At 38.2% G+C, this 20,756-nt stretch overlaps 1 protein-coding gene across 3 annotated transcripts in view; it reads right to left on the bottom strand.

Annotated features, from left to right (window-relative positions):
• Positions 1-20,756, bottom strand: part of LOC132911214 (POU domain, class 6, transcription factor 1) — a 211,163-nt gene that overhangs the window by 186,068 nt on the left and 4,339 nt on the right. For all 3 annotated transcript variants that reach the window (XM_060967661.1, XM_060967658.1, XM_060967660.1), the window contains exon 2: positions 7,071-7,366. In XM_060967661.1, the coding sequence (XP_060823644.1) occupies positions 7,071-7,337 (267 nt within the window). In that variant the 5' untranslated portion in view covers positions 7,338-7,366. The remainder of the gene's footprint in view (positions 1-7,070; positions 7,367-20,756) is intronic.

Here is a 20,756-nt window from a genome sequence, read left to right as displayed (position 1 = left end):
GCACCCCTCGTTTGCCTTCAATCACTTTCTTGACAGATGCATTTACGGTCCCGGGCTCGTGGCCATCAAGGTGGAATGCGCCTTAAGGCCCTCCACTACGTACACCAACCTGTCGATCCATCGAACGGTTCCGAACATCAGAATCTACCATTCGAAATCATTAAGTTCAATTGACCCTTGAATAATGTCGATTTAAATAACGTGGATTTAGCTCTAGCTACATAACGAATTTTCTTGTTCAATAATTTTCGATTAGTCGTGTGTTTAGTTGAAGTTAGATTATTTTGTTCATTCTAACAGTCTGTCTATATATTTTCCATTGGAAATAAGATAGCATATCATAAGAAATATATGGTGTGCTCTGAAAGAGTACCTCTAAGTTGAAAGACTAATAAAGACTAAGTAGGTTAACAAAGTCATTTCTTAATCATATAATTCTATAATTACGTGATTAAAAAGTAATAGGGATAAAATAATTTTGGTTAGATTGGTTTCAATTCTTGCAAATTTTAGAACTTTAAGATGACACGATACGTTTATGAGTAGGAAACTTATAAATGAAGAAATTCCAAAAATCCAAAAATTGAGAATCCGAGTGACGAGTTAGGTCTTCCTCAGAGTCGCAATATAAATTTTGCGAAGTATTATATTGTATTTGTGCTACCTTTCCTTCCAGTGTTCTTTAAATCATTCACACTGTTAAAAATTTGTTAGTTCATAAAAATTATCTTGTCGTAATCAATCTAAAAGATTTAGTAACACATGGGTTGCCGATGACAACCCGTAGCAATCAACGTGATAATAACGTTTTCTTTTCTCTACCCTATGTCATCATAAAAACACAGTGTTGACATGTACAAAATATAGCTTTCAATCGACAGCTGGCTATTGTGCTTAAAGTTTCAAGAAGTCAAAAATTGTACGCGAGACTACGACTCTACTTCCAACTCTCCGATTTATTTAAGAATCTGTAGTTACTACACGTGCAAGGATGCTTTCTTGGCAAAAATCCGGAATATCGTCGATTATTCGTGATATTTCAACGTGTATTCTCTTCGAGAATCTCTCCAAGGATCCAAGGAGAGACACGTTCGTGACGATGCATCTATTCGATGTTTAACCGGATTCTCTGACTCGCAGATACGTATCGACTACCGGCAGATCGCTGGCACCCCATACCGGAGGCACTCGATGCATTTTCTACTCGCTTCTATTTTATTTCAAGTCGTTCCATAGGTCGTACGAGTGCAGGGAAATTGGATCTCGACGCGACAGTCGCTGCGCTGGTCGTTTCTAACGAATTTGCAGGGAGGGGACCTTCTTTCTCTTTCTTTTTAACGCCGCTCGCTCGGTGATTTCAATGCTCTGAAGGGTACTTTCGACTTCATGTGTTTTGCGATAAAATCGAGATTGTTACAAGAATCTCGTTGTTTTCTCTCTTTCTGTAATTGTACAATGATTTTTTAGTGATGGGAAGATCTTTGATTGGATGGAAGTCTAAAGAAACTTGTCTACAGCCCATACAAACTTTTTAAAATTATTAAAAAATTGTCGAATATATAAAAGTGTGAATTTTTTGACTGATTTAAGAATGGAGGATTGTTTTAAACACTTTTATCTAATGTCAGCTACTGAATTTCAAATTACATTGATATTCATAGAGCCAACTACAACAAAATGGGATATTCTGATCTGATAATTTAACTATAACTTTGCATTTTCTAGCTACACGTATCTCATTCTAATATAAGTCATTTGGATCTTACGTGAGAAAAACTTTCGAGACAGTAGACTCCTGATAGTCACAAATTGATAAAATCTTTCTCTGACTTTCTAAATTGAGCACTTCAACTCTCAATAACAAAAGTATTCAACTAATTCAAAACAATCAACGTTCTTACTATTCGCCAGTATCATCTTTCTTCCTATTCCTCCATCCTCGTTAAATTTCCCTACTAATAAAATTTCCCTATGAGAATTGAACAATAAGAACTCGAAAATACACGAGTAATATTTTACAGAGCGTAAGACAATCAGGAGAAACACAGAGCCGCGAATGGCCATGAGAAAACCGTGACCGATAGCAATGAGCCGCGATTACTCTTTCTCATCGAATTTTTATGGTTTCTAATTGTCAATGATCGTAACTGTGTGCAAACGAGTCCTTCACAGCATTAGTCTTTTTCCGTTGAGTTGCTCATTTACTCTCGCACGGCCTTTAACGAAAAATCCTTGAAGGACTGCATCTTTGTATAGGTGTACTTATTAGTGTTAATGAATATCTATTATTCTCGCAAGAAGAAGATATTCCGTAATTAAAAGAGAAACGACTATGTGTATAATGGCATTGAGGGAATCGTTTGGAATACGACGCTCAGAGGTCTAATAATTTATAATTATCGCGTCGAGAAGTTCAAACGATTAATGTTCTATATGAAGAGACGTTTTCGAATTACAGGTTAGAAAATTATCAAAAGATGATTAAGTTCAATTGGTGGTTTCGAATTTCTGAAAGTCCTAGTATGATAAAATAGTCATAAAGGGGAACGTTAGTATAATATGCAATTATCTAGATGATAAAAGATGTTTTATAACACGTATCATTTTTGAAATCGTCTTTTTTTACTTATTTTTAATCTGGTTAAAATTTATCAAATTTTCACTTCACTTTATCAAAAGTCTATTGTCTTAAAATGATTGTGAATTAATCCAACAGAATATATTCCTAATCATTTTTCATCTTCGTTCCTGCAATATTCACAGAATTTCTATTTCAAAATTAAACAATAAAAGGTTCAGTACAAGTAGTAAAACAAAATACAGACTATTCGCAAATAAATTTAACTTGTTACTGTTTTAAACTTTCGAAAAGTCTGAAAAAGTTCTGGGATACTTATCGAAGTAAATACTTGAAATATCATTCAATAAAAATAAAACTTCTGTTATTTGCTGCTCGCCAATGATCTAATTTGCCAATGATGAGTTAAAATCACACCACTGTAAAAAAACGATTTTCAAATTTTAAACTTCTTTTAATCTTCTTATTCTCAACTCCTATGTTAACTATAATTTACCAAACAACTATTTCAACATCTATCAATAATAATTCTAAAGTAACAAAATTTAACATGAGAAAAAAGTAAATTAAACGTCTTAAGAAACTTCTCAAGCGTATATTCTATGAAAAAAGAAAAGAATTTAAGCAATTTTCACATGTTAATACATGATAAATAATTTTACAATCGTAATTCTCTCGACCTTTCATTCCCAACGCCTACAAAATAATAATCCAACAATCGCTTACTTTGGTCATTTATTCATTATTCATATATCATTATCTCGCCACCTTTTTGAACACTCATCGATAATCATCTACAAAATAAATAAAATAGTAAAATCAAAAGAAAGAACAACGTAAATTAAACATCTTAAAAATCTTCTGAAAAGTATACTTCAAAAAGGAACAAGAAAAAGCTAAGCAGCTTTGACATGTTAACACCGATAAATAAGAAGATCGTAGCCCGGCGGCTGTACGATCGCAATTTTTCGCTGGGTCTTTTCATATCTCACCAAGCGAGCGTACCACCGCCGGCGGAAACTCGCTGGCGACATTATTATGTATGCTGTACCCTGTTAAGCAGAGAGAGGCGTTTCTTTTTGCATCGTCGCTATGAAACACATTCTAGTTCTTTTGCGCGTAAATTGCATGCTCCCTTCTTCAGACTACGGGAACCGGGACGCCGAGGCATTAAGTCCATGCGTGGAGTGTCCACGGATGGATCCTGGATGTTTGCCGAGGGGATAATAGTGTAATGGATGAACAGAGACCAAGCGTGGACCAACGGATGAGACTGCTGTTTTCGAGACTCTAGTCTGAGGCTTCGCCGCCTCATTCCTCTTCTAGTATACTATTATTCTCTTTCGTCGGCTAATTGGCATCATTGTTGTGCATTGTTGAACGGACGAATTGTCGGGCGTTCCCGTGATGCCACGAATCAACCGTGCCCGTCCGCGAAAAAAGAAGCGCTTTTGTCGAACTTTAATAAAACGCTTCGGCGTGAATGCGACGACGATTAGGATTACACTGACATTAATGCTGGCCTCCTCATTGCAATGATGGACACAGTGTTATCTACAATTTTAGGATTTTTAGAAATTTGAACATTTAAGGTACCTCACGAGTTAGACTTCTCATTATTGTATTGTTTTCTTTTTTCTAATATGAAAGAATTACACACACAAGAATTAGGTTAGCTATTTTAGCCATAAGCTATAAGTTATTGATTGTAATAAAAGCTCTAGTTTGGTAATTAAATGAATGAAATTTTACAACTTACAAGTCATGTGATTATCTTATTTAATGTAAAACTTTAAAATTGCGCAGAAGATATCAATATAATCTACAATTTGTAATTTATGATACACTAATGTTATTAATCAATAAATTATTGTGCGATTCGGAGAAACTTCATCTGACAAAAAATGTTTTCTTTTGTTTAACAAATAACAAATAAAATTGTGTTTCCTATTAACTATAATAACATTGATAGTACTCTGTACTAAAATATAATTAGCGGTTGGTCCTACATAATCTCAAATATAGAATTTCTAGCAAAGGAAAGCCCACAAAAAAAGAAGCGAAAGAAAATATCTCACTTTTTAAACAAAGCTGTTTAACTCAAATTTAGCCATCAATACGGATTACAACCTAGCCTCTCTGGCGAATACCTAGCGGCCAAGTAATTCACCGCTTACGAACCGAACAAAACGGCTCTCGTTAACAGACCTCCCATAAATACTAATTTCGCACGTTGCACGCAACTAGCTTCGTTCCACGTACACCAAAATAACATTCAGGCCAGTTCGTGATCATGCAACGAGCCTATACTTCGCCCGTTTTCCCCGTGTTCCGAGTATTATAATAAACAATTACGATCTATGATAAATAAGATCCGAACCGAATAATCTTGACAGGAGAAAAGAAGTATTCTTGTTAACGAGAGCACGATAGATCGTGATCGCCAAAGATCTAGTGTTGATCTTCTGATACAGATTATAGTCTGATAAATGATCGACGCGGCCATTTCGATGGAGGGGCGACTTGGAAACCGTGATTAGACTTTAGTCCGTACCGTGGAACGCGGAAGTCTTTCATGCAAACGCTTAGGCAAATGTCGTATATACGCGCAGGAGAAGTCGCATACCGTGGCGTGGTAGCCCCGTTAGAAACTTTGACATTCTATCTGCTACGATTTTCCCACGAGCTCCGATGTACTAACGGGAGCAACCTTTTCTGGCAGTTTTGTGGTAATAACCCGAGAGTCAGCCGCTCTCTTAATGCTCCAACGACTCGCTATGTATGTACCGAGTATGGAGATTAGATTGGTACAAGTATATGAGTATATTTACAAGTAACTACCCGATAACGCCTTTGTCTTTTTCTTCCGCTACGAGACTTAGAAAGCGGTTAGAACTTGGTGATCTATGACTCACGGATATGTCGAATAACGTGTGCAATGAACCGCTCGATTATACAATGAATTGCGAAGGAATTGTAAAATTATAAGAAGTTTGCGTACTTTTTGTAGAAAGAATTATTTGGCTGAATATTAAGTTTGATTCTACATATAATTTTGCGTAGATAGATATTAACCCTTTCACAATGTAACACAAGATACTTGGATAAGCTTTTGAATATAATACCAAAAATTTCAAATCTTGGACATCATTACATATGACGCGATTATTATAATTTATTGCTTGCAGAAAGTTAAAAGGATCCGAAAACCTTGAGGATATAGTTTTAAATATTATTACACTGTCAAAGGGTTAAATTTGATTTCATATGCAATTTATCAATTGCATGTTGAAATAGGTATGAAACTTCAGTAAAGCTTATAGAATTGTAAGAAATATGCGTATCTTTTTGTAAAAAATTATTTGAATGGATATTTGATTCTAATTACAATTTGTCAAATGAATGCTAAAAAAATTACAAAAGCAAAATGAAAATTTGTTGTAAGAAATTCGCATATCCTTCACGAAGAATCGTTTCGTTGGATGTTAAATATTAAGTTTGGGGACACAGTTAAATAGACGATAGAGCAATGATATCTCGCGTTGTGCAATCCCCGAAGAAAGAATCAACTGGTACAATGACCCCATCGTCCACATGGAAGTCGTTCGACACGCTTTGTTTTGTACGTTAATCATATACAGGTCAGAGAGACCATTGGCCGATTTAGGTTGGGATGCGGCGCGGCAGCTACTTAAGCAGACAATTGGTTGTCATTGACACACAAAACCGTTACTAACGAGTGTGACGATCGTTTCGACTGAGGGTCTTTCTTATTATTAACTATCTAGGACTGCGCGAGTCCACGGATACCGGGAGAGGAATCTTCACGTTCCCTTTCATTCTCAAAATTAGCCAAATTAAGAAACTACTGACTGTAATATGTTTCGAATTATAAAAACATCTGCATGCAACGAAAAACGGATAATATTTCTTTAAATATAAGCTAAATAATATCTCTCTAAATTACAAAATTCTAGCTGTTATTCATCACCGTTGCTATTTCTAACATCTTAATTTTGAACACTTCTAAAATCACTTACGTATTAAATATCCTTACAATAGTTTTTAGAACCTAACAATAATTCTATTTTTTTATCTTCCAATTTAAACACCGTCCAATTATAATGAATTTTGAAGACTTCAGAATTTTCGAACTTTAAATCGAAGATCACTTAATCATCTGCAACTCGTGCTTGCCTAGATAGAAAAGAAAAGAAAATTGTAATAAAAATGTCAATCCTTGTCGCTTAATATACATCCCCTTAAATATCCTAAACTATTAATCGAACGACTTCCACTCGAACGACACGAGTAAATCTCTCGTATAATTCGTCGCGTTATTTAACGAGCATTGCGAGTTTCACGAAGTGACTGCTCCCGTGTTGATTAGAACGAATCTTAATCGATCACGGTACATTAGTTCGTAGAGTGAACGCAAGGGAGAGAGAGAGAGAGAGAGAAATAGAGATATATAGGATTCATAGGGACTTACCTCGCTCTTCAGATTCAATGGCACGTCGCAGGGCGCGTCCAACTCGGCTTCCGTTTTCACCTGATGAGACAGCATACTGTGGCTGTGCCTGGGCGGCACGGCGGTCGCCAACATGTTGGGATGCTGCAGATGCTGAAGACGAGGTTGGAGATGGGACTGGTGGTGATAAGGCGGCGACAATTGGGTGTTCAGAGTGCGAAGATCAGCTGGCGGGGAAGCGGGCGCAGCGGTACTGCTCTGTTCCTCCTCGGCCGAACCCTCTGCCATGTCAGCCTTGCATCCCGGGGACTCGTAATCTGCAAATCGACCAAAACTCTCTGAGGACCGATCTAATAGTTGAAATCGCCGCCCGCACGCGCCCCTGTTCCGTTCCCAATTCCATAATGCCAGGAATATCATTTGTCCCGGTTCGATATGCGCCGATGGGCGAAATGTGTCAGATAATGATCTGATAAATCAATTTTGGATTAAGACGTACGTTCAAAGACTTGTCCCAAGCCTGCTTTTTATTCACTGAAATAAAAGTGAGATTAGGATATGAAATTTTAAAGGTAACAGCAAGATTAATCACAGACGTAATATTTTAGTTAATTTGACACAAACGTACGAATTCGAGAATCAATGTAACAACGTAACAATCAATGAAACATACCCTACAAAAATTTCTCTTATTCGGTCTCTTTCTTCAACAATAGTCTTACAGCATTTTTGCTTTAAATTACAAGTAATTATATCTATACATGGACAAATCTTATATACAAAGATACCTTGTTCATGGTGAAAGGCTTAGATCTGGTAATAACAATCAATGAGAGTCAAGATCTTTATCTGAACTTTCTATCTTAACTTTTATGTTACTATTGGTTTGAATATGTATGTTTATTCTTTAGAAACCTTATATACCTACATACACACACTCTTTCTTGTTCAATTGTTTTTTTATTTTCAAGATAAGGTTTGTTTTCATTTGTCATAGGAATGCAGAGTCAATAAGACGCGACGCAATTTTCACGATGCGCGTGCTGTGGGTAAACAATTGCTGATATTTGACGCCAAGCACGATACGTTTGAATGCAAGATGCTTCTAACACCCTTTCTTTCCAAATTTAATCCTAAATATATTCTGAAAGCATTATAGATACATATAATAGTACTAATGTTTACCAAATAAAACACATACGTGCCAATTAATCTCACGAATTCCGAAAAATATCATAACCTTTCTATTATTATGAAATGTAATACAGTAAAGAAAGTTAAAAAGACTAATAACTTGCAATTGATGCTCTGATGACTAAATTCCAGATTTTTATGCATTTATGGGAAATTCAAAATTTAAAAATGCATGAGACACACGCATGTATGTATAAGACATAGGTATGAACGACATATTTACATGCGTACATATACATGCAATATGTAAAAATATATAAACTATTCAAAATATAATACTTGTTATAATACGTATTGAATATCAAGAAAATCTCTATTAGATTCTATTTCTTTAATCGTATTCATAAAGACACAAACGAACATCCTACTGACGCTTAACCTAACCTAATGATACTACATAATCAGTCACGCTGACAATTTATCATATAATATCACATATATTTTTACTAACAATAACTCTCCATGGTTCCAAAACGTTTCCACACATCTCCAAAACTACGCAGGAAGCTTCAATTTTGAAGAACAGAACACCAGTCACCAAGAAATATATGCTCGAACCTTATACTTCGCGAAGCAGCCTATCACTGAACGTCTCGAAGAGTTCGCAAAACCGCGTGAGAACAACGACGCGTTCGATAGATTTGGAAACTTGGGCCCCCAGGAAACTTAAAAGGGCGTAGGACGACACGCATAAACACGATGCTAATTAAACGCGGGAATCCCGCCAGCCGTATCGAAGCGTGCTGCGCGCAGCTGTTAAGAATGCAGACAGTGGAAATTAGAAGGAGGTTCCGCCGTTCATCTTGCCGACTTCAAAGCAAAAACATTTGGTCGATGGCATCGGGACCAGACGAAAATGTTAGGGAGAAGGGGGGACAGGGAGAAAGAGAGGGAGAGGGGCTTCTCGATGGATTCAAGAATAAAATCAGCCTGGCTAAACCCTCGCCACCTACCGACACCTCGCATTTATCTGGCTAATTATTTTTATCTAAGAGGCCTGTTAGTAAGAATTCAAGGGCAATGAGATCAGCCTGCCGTCCAGACAGGGACTGCAGGGAACCTGTGATCCTCCTTATTCCATCTTCTCCTTTTCTTTCTCCGTTTCTATATTTTCCTTTTCTCCTTTCCTTCTTCCTGCCTCAGTTAGACCTTCCTCTTTTCCCCGATCACTTTCTTCCTCCCTTTTTCATCTCTTCCCTAGGGCAAAAGCTTGGGGATCCATCGTCGAAGCCGCGGTTCGTGTACTTGCTGAACGCAACTAACAACATCTGCTTCTATTTTTGCGCTGGCCCGAGTCCAGCGCTTCACTTTTTAAAAGCCGGGCACCTATGACGAACGGCTGGATGGATGATCGAGCGGAAGCAGAATGGGCTAGGGGGCGAAGGAGAGGGGAAAAGGGAGAGGGAGAGAGAGAGAAAGTGAAGCCGGTTATTCTGGACAAATTATTGTCAAAGGGCGCACCTTCTGCCCGCCAGCTACTTTGTTCCTCATAAAAGGCGTTTTATAATGGCAACCCGTGTAAATATTTCTCGGACGGGTTTTTTTTTTTAAAGAGACCGTCGACGACGCGGCGTTCTATCGTGATAGAGGTTCTTTTCTACAAAACAGAGAGTCGGTTCTATCGCGGTTGAGAATCGCACGAATGACACACACAGCCTGCGAAACACGCCTGGACTTTGTTATATACATACGCCGACGATCCACGCGCTACGTAACACGTAATTGCCGTAGTTTTGTGTCTCGTTATCGGAGAATTAACGCGCGGGATTGCATCATTCGTGAGAATTTCTGGGAACCTATAGGCGGACGCTTAATTGCTCGTGAAAGGTGCACGATTTCATGATCATTCTGCCTGGCAATTGTTCCTACTTGTTAAAGAATTTCTGTGTCGAAAATATGGAGGATCGGGACTCTATGTATGAAAATTCCTATAAACATTCATCTGTAACATATTTTGTGTAATATATATCTTTTTAAAAAGTAATTTCTAGATTAATGAGAAAGAATGTTCCAATAGAATCAAACCAAACTACACAAAAATCACTCATCACACGATAACCAATATCAAAATACTAAAATCACAAATGTTTCTCAGTGTTAACGTGATCCTACGGCAAGATCTTACAGTGCGAATCATTCGTTTGAAAGGAAGTAAATTGCTCGTGTCTTAAGCGATCCTTTCATTTCGAAGGACCGCTTGTCGACGAACGTGTGGTCAGATGAGCATCCAACGAGCCTCCCTTTTTTCCGTTTGCGGTCGTTAATTTCCGTTGGAATCATATTAATCGCTCTAGGGCTGCGCCCGTGAAATTACTAGACGCTTTAACCACCGGCTGTCCGGCCCGAATTCGTCCGCAACGATTATTATATCGCATCCTGAGGTATAATGCCGGGTATTCCGAAAGCTAGCCAATTAGTATCGTCGATTTGGATGCTTTAATGAGAGTGCGGTTTCATTAGCGTATCGGCATCGTTCATTCTCCCCTCTCCCCCTCTTTTGCGATCGCGATATGTGAAACGGAAGGAGAATCCTTGCAAAACAACGGACGAAGAAATCGACAGTGATTACGATCGTTCATCGTTCAGGTGTCATTGAGCCGCAGAGTTTAAAAATTGCTAGGTTTCGAACTCGTATCGGACCTCGAGAGGCATCTCGTTTCAGTCTCAGGATACGGCGATAAATTTATCGTCACCATAAACCCGCCACTTTGACAATTATACACGTGTCACAGATATTTTTTGTACGGTAATATGATCGATTTAAGAATACTTTTATAATAACACTTATTAATACGTATGATAGTGTGGTGGTAGGAATAACTTCACGACTTCTTTCCTTTTTGCTTTTTCGGCGATAAAGAATTTGGTGCTTAAGAAACGAAGTTGTCATCGGTATCGTTTTAGAATCGATGAGTTACAAAATATTTTAGAATAGATTTAATGAGATACGAAGGGCAGAAACACTACTCGAAACACTTGCTAGTATAGATAATAATATAGTAATTACAGTGTTTTTAATGACAAAAAATTTAGTTCGTAACAGAGTTATCACCACAATGATAAAATTTGGAATTGGTAAGTTTCACTCGGCTTAACGATGTTTTGAGAATTGAATAATCTACACGCTTATTCGTAGCGAATGTGACAGCACGATAGTACAAGTAGTTGTACAATTTTCTTGGTAACAAAGAGTTTGATCCTCATAAAAATATTGTCATCGTAACAATAAAATTTATAATTCACGAGTTACATTTCCTGATAATGCAATTCCTGAAATCTCATTCCATCATCGTTAAACAAATAGAAACTCAACAGTGAAGTACTCAAACGGCCATCAAATGAACGAACAAAATCATTTTGCATAAACTTTAACTCTTGAAATCTAACGTCGAAGAAACAGATGTCCAGTGGTGCAACGAATCCGGTCAATTTTCCCGGGAAATGGAGAGGCTCGATTCTCTTGATCGAGCAACGAGTATCCGCTTTCATCGGGTGCATCCTGGCATGTCTTCTCGAGCGATAATTGCTGACGGGATCAGCCGGTGAAAGTCCACGTAATCGAATATGCAATTAAAACACGGGGACCATTGATACGAGGATCGGTCGAGTGTCTAGGGAGGCAATTAAAACGCGTGCATTATGCGACGAGCCGTTACAAACCCCGTCGCGAGACCTCTACCCCTTTCTCTCACAACTGCCGATCAGAGACGTTTAACCGCCGAGAACTGATCCTCTAACCAATTTCGTTGCGACTATCGACGCAACTGTTCATCCCTCGATTGTCTTCTCCTCTCTTATCTGCTTGTCCTTCTGCATATTTCTCTCTCGTCCTCGCTTCCGGGTGAATATCGCGTTTTCATATTATCATCGTACCGCTATTCTCCCGACTCGAGTGAAGGGAGACGAAGATCGTAGAAGGAACCAAACAGCGCGAGTAGAAGTTAGGAGAATGGGAAGGAGCGGTAAGAAAGTGCGAGGAGGAGATGATCGAGCGACGAGTGAAAAAGAAAGAGAGATAGAGAGAACGCAGCGTCAGCGACGCCGGCAACAGCAGCGTACAATTAAGGGGGTTGATTGATGTTAATTCAAAGGGTAATTAAGAATGTTGCGCATAAAAATCCGGTAATTTATGGTCATTGGGGATAATTATATGTTGACCAGCTTGTAATTGCAAGCGCTCCGTGGCCTACAACACCGCGTATAAGCGGCCGAGAATTGCGGGTAGCTCTTTCCTTCGAACTGACCGCCACTACTTTACCTCCCTACTTATACGTATGTATGTGGTAACGTTTAAAGAACGTGTCTACGCTGGACTGGCTTCTTCTGTGGCTTGGTGCCTGCGAGTGTGTGTAGGTGGCTGGCTACGATATACGGTCTCAGATCGCACCTTATTATAGGGGCTAGTAGATAAGGTGTGTTTAGAAACAACCATGCGCCTCTGGCCAGCAGCTAGCTAGCTTCTCTACCTATGGTCGTACCTAGCGCCCTGTCTTCTTCTAAACTAGGTGTACAAGTGTCTAGATTGTTTTCTCTCTCCCACATACACACACACACACACACTCTCGGGACAACCCATGGCTTCAGGCGTTGCACGGAGGTGCGTGTAAATCGCCCAAAATCCGGGTCTCGATTTATGAAAGCGAGTCGCGCTCGTAGACCGCCGCGCTTTTAGAATTTTAGGCTCGGTCCAATTCGTAGCGAAAACGCGGACCGTTTCCACGAGCCGCGTTGGACGTTCTTGCCCACCAACGCTATAAATAACCGCGGGTAATCACCATATGGCCAAGCATGCCACCAAATACCCCGGCTTCTTCGCAGATGATTGCGAGTGACTTCGATTTCCTGATAGACGCATCACACTTCACTTGACAGCCGCGTTTTAGCTTCCGGCCTGTGGAATGGTACCATCCATGAGAACATTAGGTTTAGAAATTTAGGGATGACGTCGTTTCATAATGTTAGAGAAGTCTGTTTTCTCTTATTTGAGAAATTATAATAAACTTCAAGCGATTACCTTAGTGCAAGATTTTGGCAACTGTTTTGGAAAAGAGTCGTAAATGAAGGAAATACGAATGGAAATTTGATCTACGAAACTATATGTATGGAGCCTTTGAATGATTGTTTCGTGCAAAATTTTATAGTTTTAGAGAAGAATTATGGATAAAAGAAATCGAAATGGAAATTCTATTTAAAAAATTATAGTGGAAGCTTCAAATGATTATCATGGTGTCAAATTTTGCAATTTCAGGAAAGTATTCCAAGTATTTAATATTCTGTCATGTAATTGTAAATTAAGATATAGTTCGGTGTGAGATATCCTTGGTATAAAATAAGCAAAATACCAAGCTGCGGGTATATGCAAACGTGTGCGATAACTACTCGAAGCGTCGTAATTTCGTGAAATAGTTTCATAAAATATACTAATCACATGATAATTGTCAAAAATATTTATCAAACAGGATGCCCGAAGTATTACTTATTTCATTCCACAAAATTTGTAAAAAATATAAAAGGTATGCACACCTGTATGTTCGAATAAAGCATAAAAATTTCCTGAATGGTCGTCTTATTTCCAACAGGCAACCCCTCTCGTCGATCATAGCACCTGTCAACGAGAATTAACCGATACTCATGCTCCTGATAAAAGACTGGTTGTCTTCAGCGGGAAGCAAATCGACTAATACCAAAATCTCTGTACCATCGAGAAAAAAAGAAGGGGCACGAATTGCTCGATGAAAGTACAAGGCTGTCTGCTAAAGGGCAAAAGAAAAAGAGAAGGTGCAAGTGAGAGGGAGAAAGTAGAAGAAGCCGGTATGGGTAACCCTACTACTTGAAACACGGCCAATAAAATGATCCCAGCGGGACCAGTTGGCAACCGCCCATCGCGACATTGTCCTTGCTGGCTTCTTTTCTTTCTCTCTTTCTCTTTTTTTGCACGATCCCGTAATCAATCGACCGGTCTAATGGCAACGCATAATCGCGGCTTTGTGGCGCCTGACCGTGCTCATAATGCTAAAGAGGCCGAGTGAAAAGGAAGCTTGAAACGCGTTTCCCTGTGTATGAAATGATTTGGTGGGACCGAGGCTGACAAAGGCAATTGCGATATTTGTGCAAGGCCTTTTTTGTTTCTACAGATTCGGTACTCCCCTTTGTGCGGAGTGGACTGGAGTAATTGACTAGAAAAATATTGCATTGGATGAGAAAATTCTTTTTTGCAAATATTTTCGCATATTTATGATTCGCGGAAAATAATTTATTGTGCAATAATTTATGTACCGCTTGCTATATTTAAATTTCTTTCTTTCTACGCTTTAAGGATGTCAAAGTAACTAGATCTAATATTCTTGTCAACTTTTCCTAACGTTGAGTCTTCCAACATAATCGGTGTCTTAATCTATACAAAATACAATCTAGTTCACAATTTTCTACATTTCTTCTTCATCTTCTCTAAACATCAAAATCAATGAATAAAAAAGCCACACCTCTCCAAAGTCACATTTCTTAAAAAATCAGATCTCTAGCCAAATATCGATCAACAAACTCATACCTGCAAGATATCAAGTATGCGACTTCACACAGTGGCGTGTCAAACTCAAACCTTTCCGTTCCTTTCACCGATTCGACTCGTTTAACCCCTCGATCCCTGGATCGCCCTTCCGACAACTCGAAAGCGCAACCCCAAAGCGATGAAAGGATCTCTGTCCCTTATATCATCGTCGAGCTTGTTCGCTAAACGCTCGAAAACAGCACTATTGCAACGTATTCGATCGGAACACAGTAGTCACCGCGCTGCTGAATCGAGTTCCTTCCCCTGCAGTCTCCAGTTGGTATCGAGTGATTCGAATTAATCTTTAACGCGCGTATGTAGGTAAGCGCGGCGGCTAAGTGCCGCCCGAGGTAATGGTCGTTCCATGCGATACCATTCCGTCAGAAATCCGAGGGGCTTTGTCCCGAGTCACGAAACGCAAGGATTAAACCCAATACAGGCCTGCTAATGCGACTGTGCGAACGCCTCGACGAGGATGCATACAACCGGACGAATGTGCGTAAACGCAACGGATCTTCGATCTCACGATTCGCCATAAATTGGCTATCCAAAGGGATCTTCGAATTGACGTTGGGACACCCCAAGATACGGGATTTGCGGGAAACGTTTGTGGTTAAGCACGATGCTTTCACGCCAAATGATTACTTTGTTTATACGCCTCGAAAAGAGTTGAAATTTTAAAAGACGATTTCGAGAGATGACATAGGATACGTTAAAAGTTTGGTGGATGGATACGATTGAAGATAGGTTTAGACTGTCCTAAACTCTGAAGTTTACGACACTTTTACGAATGCTGAAGCGATGTAAGTTTTGAGAAAAGGGCAGAAATGCTGGCGATTCTGTATTTAGACGAAGGAAGATTGAAACTTTGAATGACTTGCATTCAGGATGAATCGAGTGAATTAAGATGATTTAAGAATTTCAATGGATAAGTGACGTTGGAGATAGGTTTATTTCAGAATGTCCCGGAATCAGTAGAGTGGTGCAGTATTCTAAGTTTTGGGGAAAAAAGTAAAAATGCTAGGAATTCTACGTTTATGCGTTTTAAAAGATAGTTGGAACCTTATATGACGATTTCGAAGAGCGATTAAGGGTGAATTAGGAAGGTTATTCATTGAGGATAAGTTTTACTTCAAGACATTAGAGAATTGGTATGATTTAAGGTGTTACAAGTTTTGGAATGCAAGTGAAGATGTTAAGAATTCCATTTGTCACAATTTACAATTTTAATGCAATGTGTAGTAACAAGAAGTTTGATAAACGACTAGGTTGATGGCAGATTTAGTTCACAGGTTGGGACAGTTGATACGACGTTGTAAAATGTTAGAAATTTTAAGAATAAGATAGAACTTTATCTATTTTAACAAACATCGTGTTTATTAAAAACAAAACCCTAAACCTCAAACGAATCTACAAACATCTAAAATTATGTGTATCATATCATAAAACAACATACTCATAGAATAATTCATAATCTGTCAGTTCATTTTACGCAAATTATGTAAAATTGGTATTTCACTCGTATTTGTAAATCGTCGGCATTCCCCCGAGAAATTAGCCCAATTCTCGCAACGGTGGTCGTGGAGGTCGATCAAAAGGCGGAACATATCCGAGAGCTTGCAGCGGTGGTTTTAAGTGAAAATAATCCAGAGAGAAGCGGAGACGATGAGAGAAAGAGAGAGAGAGAGAGTGAGAGAGAGAGAGAGAGTGAGAGAGAGCACTGGCATAATGTGGCGTCAAATTTTGGCACGGAGGATGGAAAATATGATACGATATACGTAGGCGCGCGGGCAGAGACCATCCAGAGGAGCCGCAGGAAGAATATTTCATGTTTTACGGCGCCAGCGTCGTTGGGGTTGCGCCGGACAAAAAAAGTGTCAGCCCGCCGGCTAAATCAGAGCGTGAGTGCATTAAACTCCGAATTACCACAAATAGAACTTTAACCGCACATGCCCATTATAATGGTACCCCCTGCTGAAGATGTATTTACGTACTAAACCGCCTTCGCGGCTCACGCTGAGTCGTTGGAATTAACATCTGGCCCAAAGACGAGTTGCCTCGGTTCATTGGACCCTTTTTTTCGACCGACTTCAACGAGATTAACCGTCGTTGCTGAACAGTATTCGCGTTTCTCGCTCGATCGAGCCGAAAAATCGCCAGATTCGTCGCCTCAACTATCCTTAATTAATTTCTAGTCATATTAAATGCGTGTAATCGATGACTAATTTTTTAGTTCCTGTTTATTAGATCAATAGTATTAATTGTAAAGCAAATAATAAGTAAAGTGGCTGTGAGTAATTTTTAGCGAATATGTAATAAGCGTGAAGAACATGAAATTTGATAATTAGGTTGATGAAACGGCTCTCACAGAGTGTTCTGCACATACTGCCTTTATTATATAATATAGAAATTGCAATATATGCTGCAAACGTTTTTCTTAAAGTTACACGACACAGGATACACTTTGTACTTGTTGCAAATTGTTTCTGTAAGAAGAGAAACTTATATAACAAATATACATATTATCAAATAACCAAAATCATTCTTTCTCCGTAGTATCTGCGTGTCAACATCTTTACTATGTCCACTACAACCATTCATGAAGAAATCTAAGCATTGTATGTAGATGATAGTCGGTTTTTGATACTTTTATATTACATGGTACACATAATTTGCCACTTTCTATACGATATAAGAATATACTAAATGCAGGTAACATAATTTGTCACTTTTTATACAATATAAGACTATACTAAATGCAGATAAGACTTCAAATATATATCTTTTCCAAAAATTAAAACGTAATCGTCTGATAAGATGCTCTCTTACGTAAAATTAACGTGTCATACACATTACGCGAAATAGCGAATATATTAACAAACGGACTTTATATAACGAAATAATCAAATGTATTAAACACTACGTTATTATTTTAGGCACAGACAGGATTTCACAAGAATCTTTGACTAACTCATATGGTAATATGACGTAAAGTAACGAACGTGCTAATAATGAAAAAATTTATCATACATTACCCAGGAAATTATTATTTATAATGTGATGCAAGATAACGAAGTGTTAATTATGCAAGGGACTTTCAGAGTAATCAAGTTTATAAAACTTTACTGAATAAAATACTCTTTCCAACAAAGATAGATTTTCTAAAAAAACTCTTTCACGAATTCACAGAGTAATAACATTACTCAATGAAAATATTATTCTACAAAAATCTTTGTTAAGCGCAAAGATTAATGAGATACGTTAATTAATAGCGTAGGAATTTTGTTAATCAGATAACTTATCCAATAAAACAGCATTACTAATAAAGACAAAATTCTAGAAAAATCGTTAAGTCCCAAGAATGAACCGTGGAAAAGCGATCAAAAAAGTCTAGAGATCGAGGTAATCAAACTTATCAAGCACTATCCAATAAAACACACTTTCTGACAAAACAGTATCCCACGAAGATTTTCGTTAAGTGCAAAGAGTAAAGTCTCAAAACTAAGCACCCAAATAACCTACAGACCGAAATAATCAAATTTATCAAATCCCACCTCATAAAGATAATAGATATTTCACAGAAACTTCCGTGAAGTACACGGAGTAGAGCCTCAAGACAAAATTATATACTGAAAGGCTCTAGAAACTATAGCGGCACATGAGCCAACGGAAAATTCGAATTTAGAGAGACTCATATTACGTTTTGGTTTACAAAGTCTAAAGGCGAACGAACTCCCGACAAAATGTTATTGCCGATATTGGTAATCTTCAACTAGAGTTACATAAGAACTGCAACTTTGAACTTTTTGTGACAAGTCCGTCAATAAAAATGTATGAACGTGTTCCCTAGGACAGAGTTGAATTGTTATCCTTTCAGCGATCAACATAGTAGCATTGAGCGAGCTACGATTACGACTGGCATATACTATCTTTGTACTAGTACTTACACTGAATTTTAGTATAACTGACTATTACGATTTCATCCACTCATTGCATTATTAAATACACCTACACGTTTAATAATCCACCTCAAGACCATAACAATTAAAATCAAATACTAACCAATAAAGACAGAATTTCACAAAAATCTTCTGCAAGTCAAATGAGCAACCAGTCAAAACTAACCACCCAAGGGTCCGAGAGATATAAATCAAGTATCATCTCGGTTGAAAAGGAGACAGACGTAAAATACGAGCGGAACATGGGACCATTCTTCGGAGAATTAAAATTCTTGCCAGGGACCTTTCAGTGCTAGCAGCAAGCGCGAGAAGAAGTCCTCAATAGGGCGACGAGGCACGGAAATCTCAGGAGTGCTTTTACACGCAAATTAGGTCTATTAGGAACATCGAGCGTACAAAAACACTCGTGCCGTGGCATCACGCTTGTCCCTTGACGAGCAGGCCTGCCCCGTTACGCACGTGCGTGCTTCTTTATGAATTATTAGAATTAATGACACCTCACGCATCGCCTCGCGCTATGGGGCGTCACGTCGTCCAATTGCTTGCAGAAGGATTTGCCCTCAAAGGGAAAAAAGAAAGAAAAAAGTTTAAACTGCGAAAGGGTTTCATTTCTTATCTCTTCCACCCTCCGACAATTCATTTTTGTTTTTCAAAGAACCACTTGAAACATGAACATTGAACATTGTTCTTGCACGTCGTCGGTGAGGTAATGTATTGCTTAATATAATAGATTGTTTATTGAATACAGGATACAATCGCCATAGTCTATTTTGTATATTCGATTTATTCTGAGGAGTTTCATGAAATTTAGAAATTTTCCGATTAAATTTATTAATCTATTTAACCACTAAAATATAGATTAAATTTTCTATAAACTGCACAAAACATTGCAACGTATTTTAATGATCGAGTACCGATCCAAACTTTTATTTACGTTAAAACCATGCTAATAATAATTATCATCCGTTAAAAAATAAATTCCACGGCATTATAAATACCAATATCCAAAATAATTTTCAAGCGCCCCAAATTATTTCACCGAAACGATATCTGCCAAAATAATTCGGAACAAACAGATCGATCAAGTCGGTGGAATAACCGAAGAAAATCAATTTTCCAAATGAAGGAAAATTGCTTAATCTAATTTAAGGAGAGGGGAAGAGTGAATGTGTCGACGATTAATACGCGATATCGTGTTCGAGCACGAAAACGATGAGAAACACTCGATTCACATTTGACGCTCGAAGACGGTGGCGTAACTTGCTTAGCGGCGATGATTCGTGAGTCGATAATCGATGGAGGGCGCTGGATGGAAAATAGAGAAGCAAGGATACAAAGCGAGCTGGAAGTGGGTAAGTTGTCGAGCGAAACGTTATCGCGCGCCGGATCGTCGGCAGGGGTTGAATCGGCTAAAAGGGAGCTTGAATGGGGCTGCAAACGGGGGTTGACGAGCCGAGGGAAAAGGAGAACAGAGATAGAGGATAAACGTAGAGGAACGAGGAGAAATGTGCAAGGATTTAAGAAGGGGAAAGCATCGATTACTTTTCTTGACCTGGACAATATCCGCGTTCTCTCTATTACTCATCCCCGGCTTTACTTTTATTCATACTTTCGCTTTTCTCGTTTTCTTACGTATGAACGCGGATATTTTCTTTTAAATATCTACTTCTCTATGTTCCTTTTCTTAGATGTTGTAAATGTTCAATTCTATAAATGTTGTACTTGTTATGGAAACTGATGAATTTTATGTTATTTTTTACCTTGTTTAATTGCCAAAACATAATTTTGGTTCTTATGATAAAGTATATTCTAAGGATGAAATTGAGAAATCTGTACTATTCGATGAAAACTATTTCTCTAGGAGAAGAATTTTTCCTGTTATAATTCAGAAATAAAAAGTTTCTGAAGTTCCTGTCACCCTAAATAATGAGTTAAACCATTCAAGGAAAATTTCTTCTAATAAAGATTCGTTGCTCAATAAGAAGATCCTTCGTGTATCCAAACTTG

The sequence above is a fragment of the Bombus pascuorum genome, chromosome 10 (genome assembly GCF_905332965.1).
Source record: "Bombus pascuorum chromosome 10, iyBomPasc1.1, whole genome shotgun sequence".
Classification (NCBI taxonomy): Eukaryota; Metazoa; Arthropoda; class Insecta; order Hymenoptera; family Apidae; genus Bombus; species Bombus pascuorum.
This window is presented reverse-complemented; position numbering and strand designations above follow the sequence as displayed.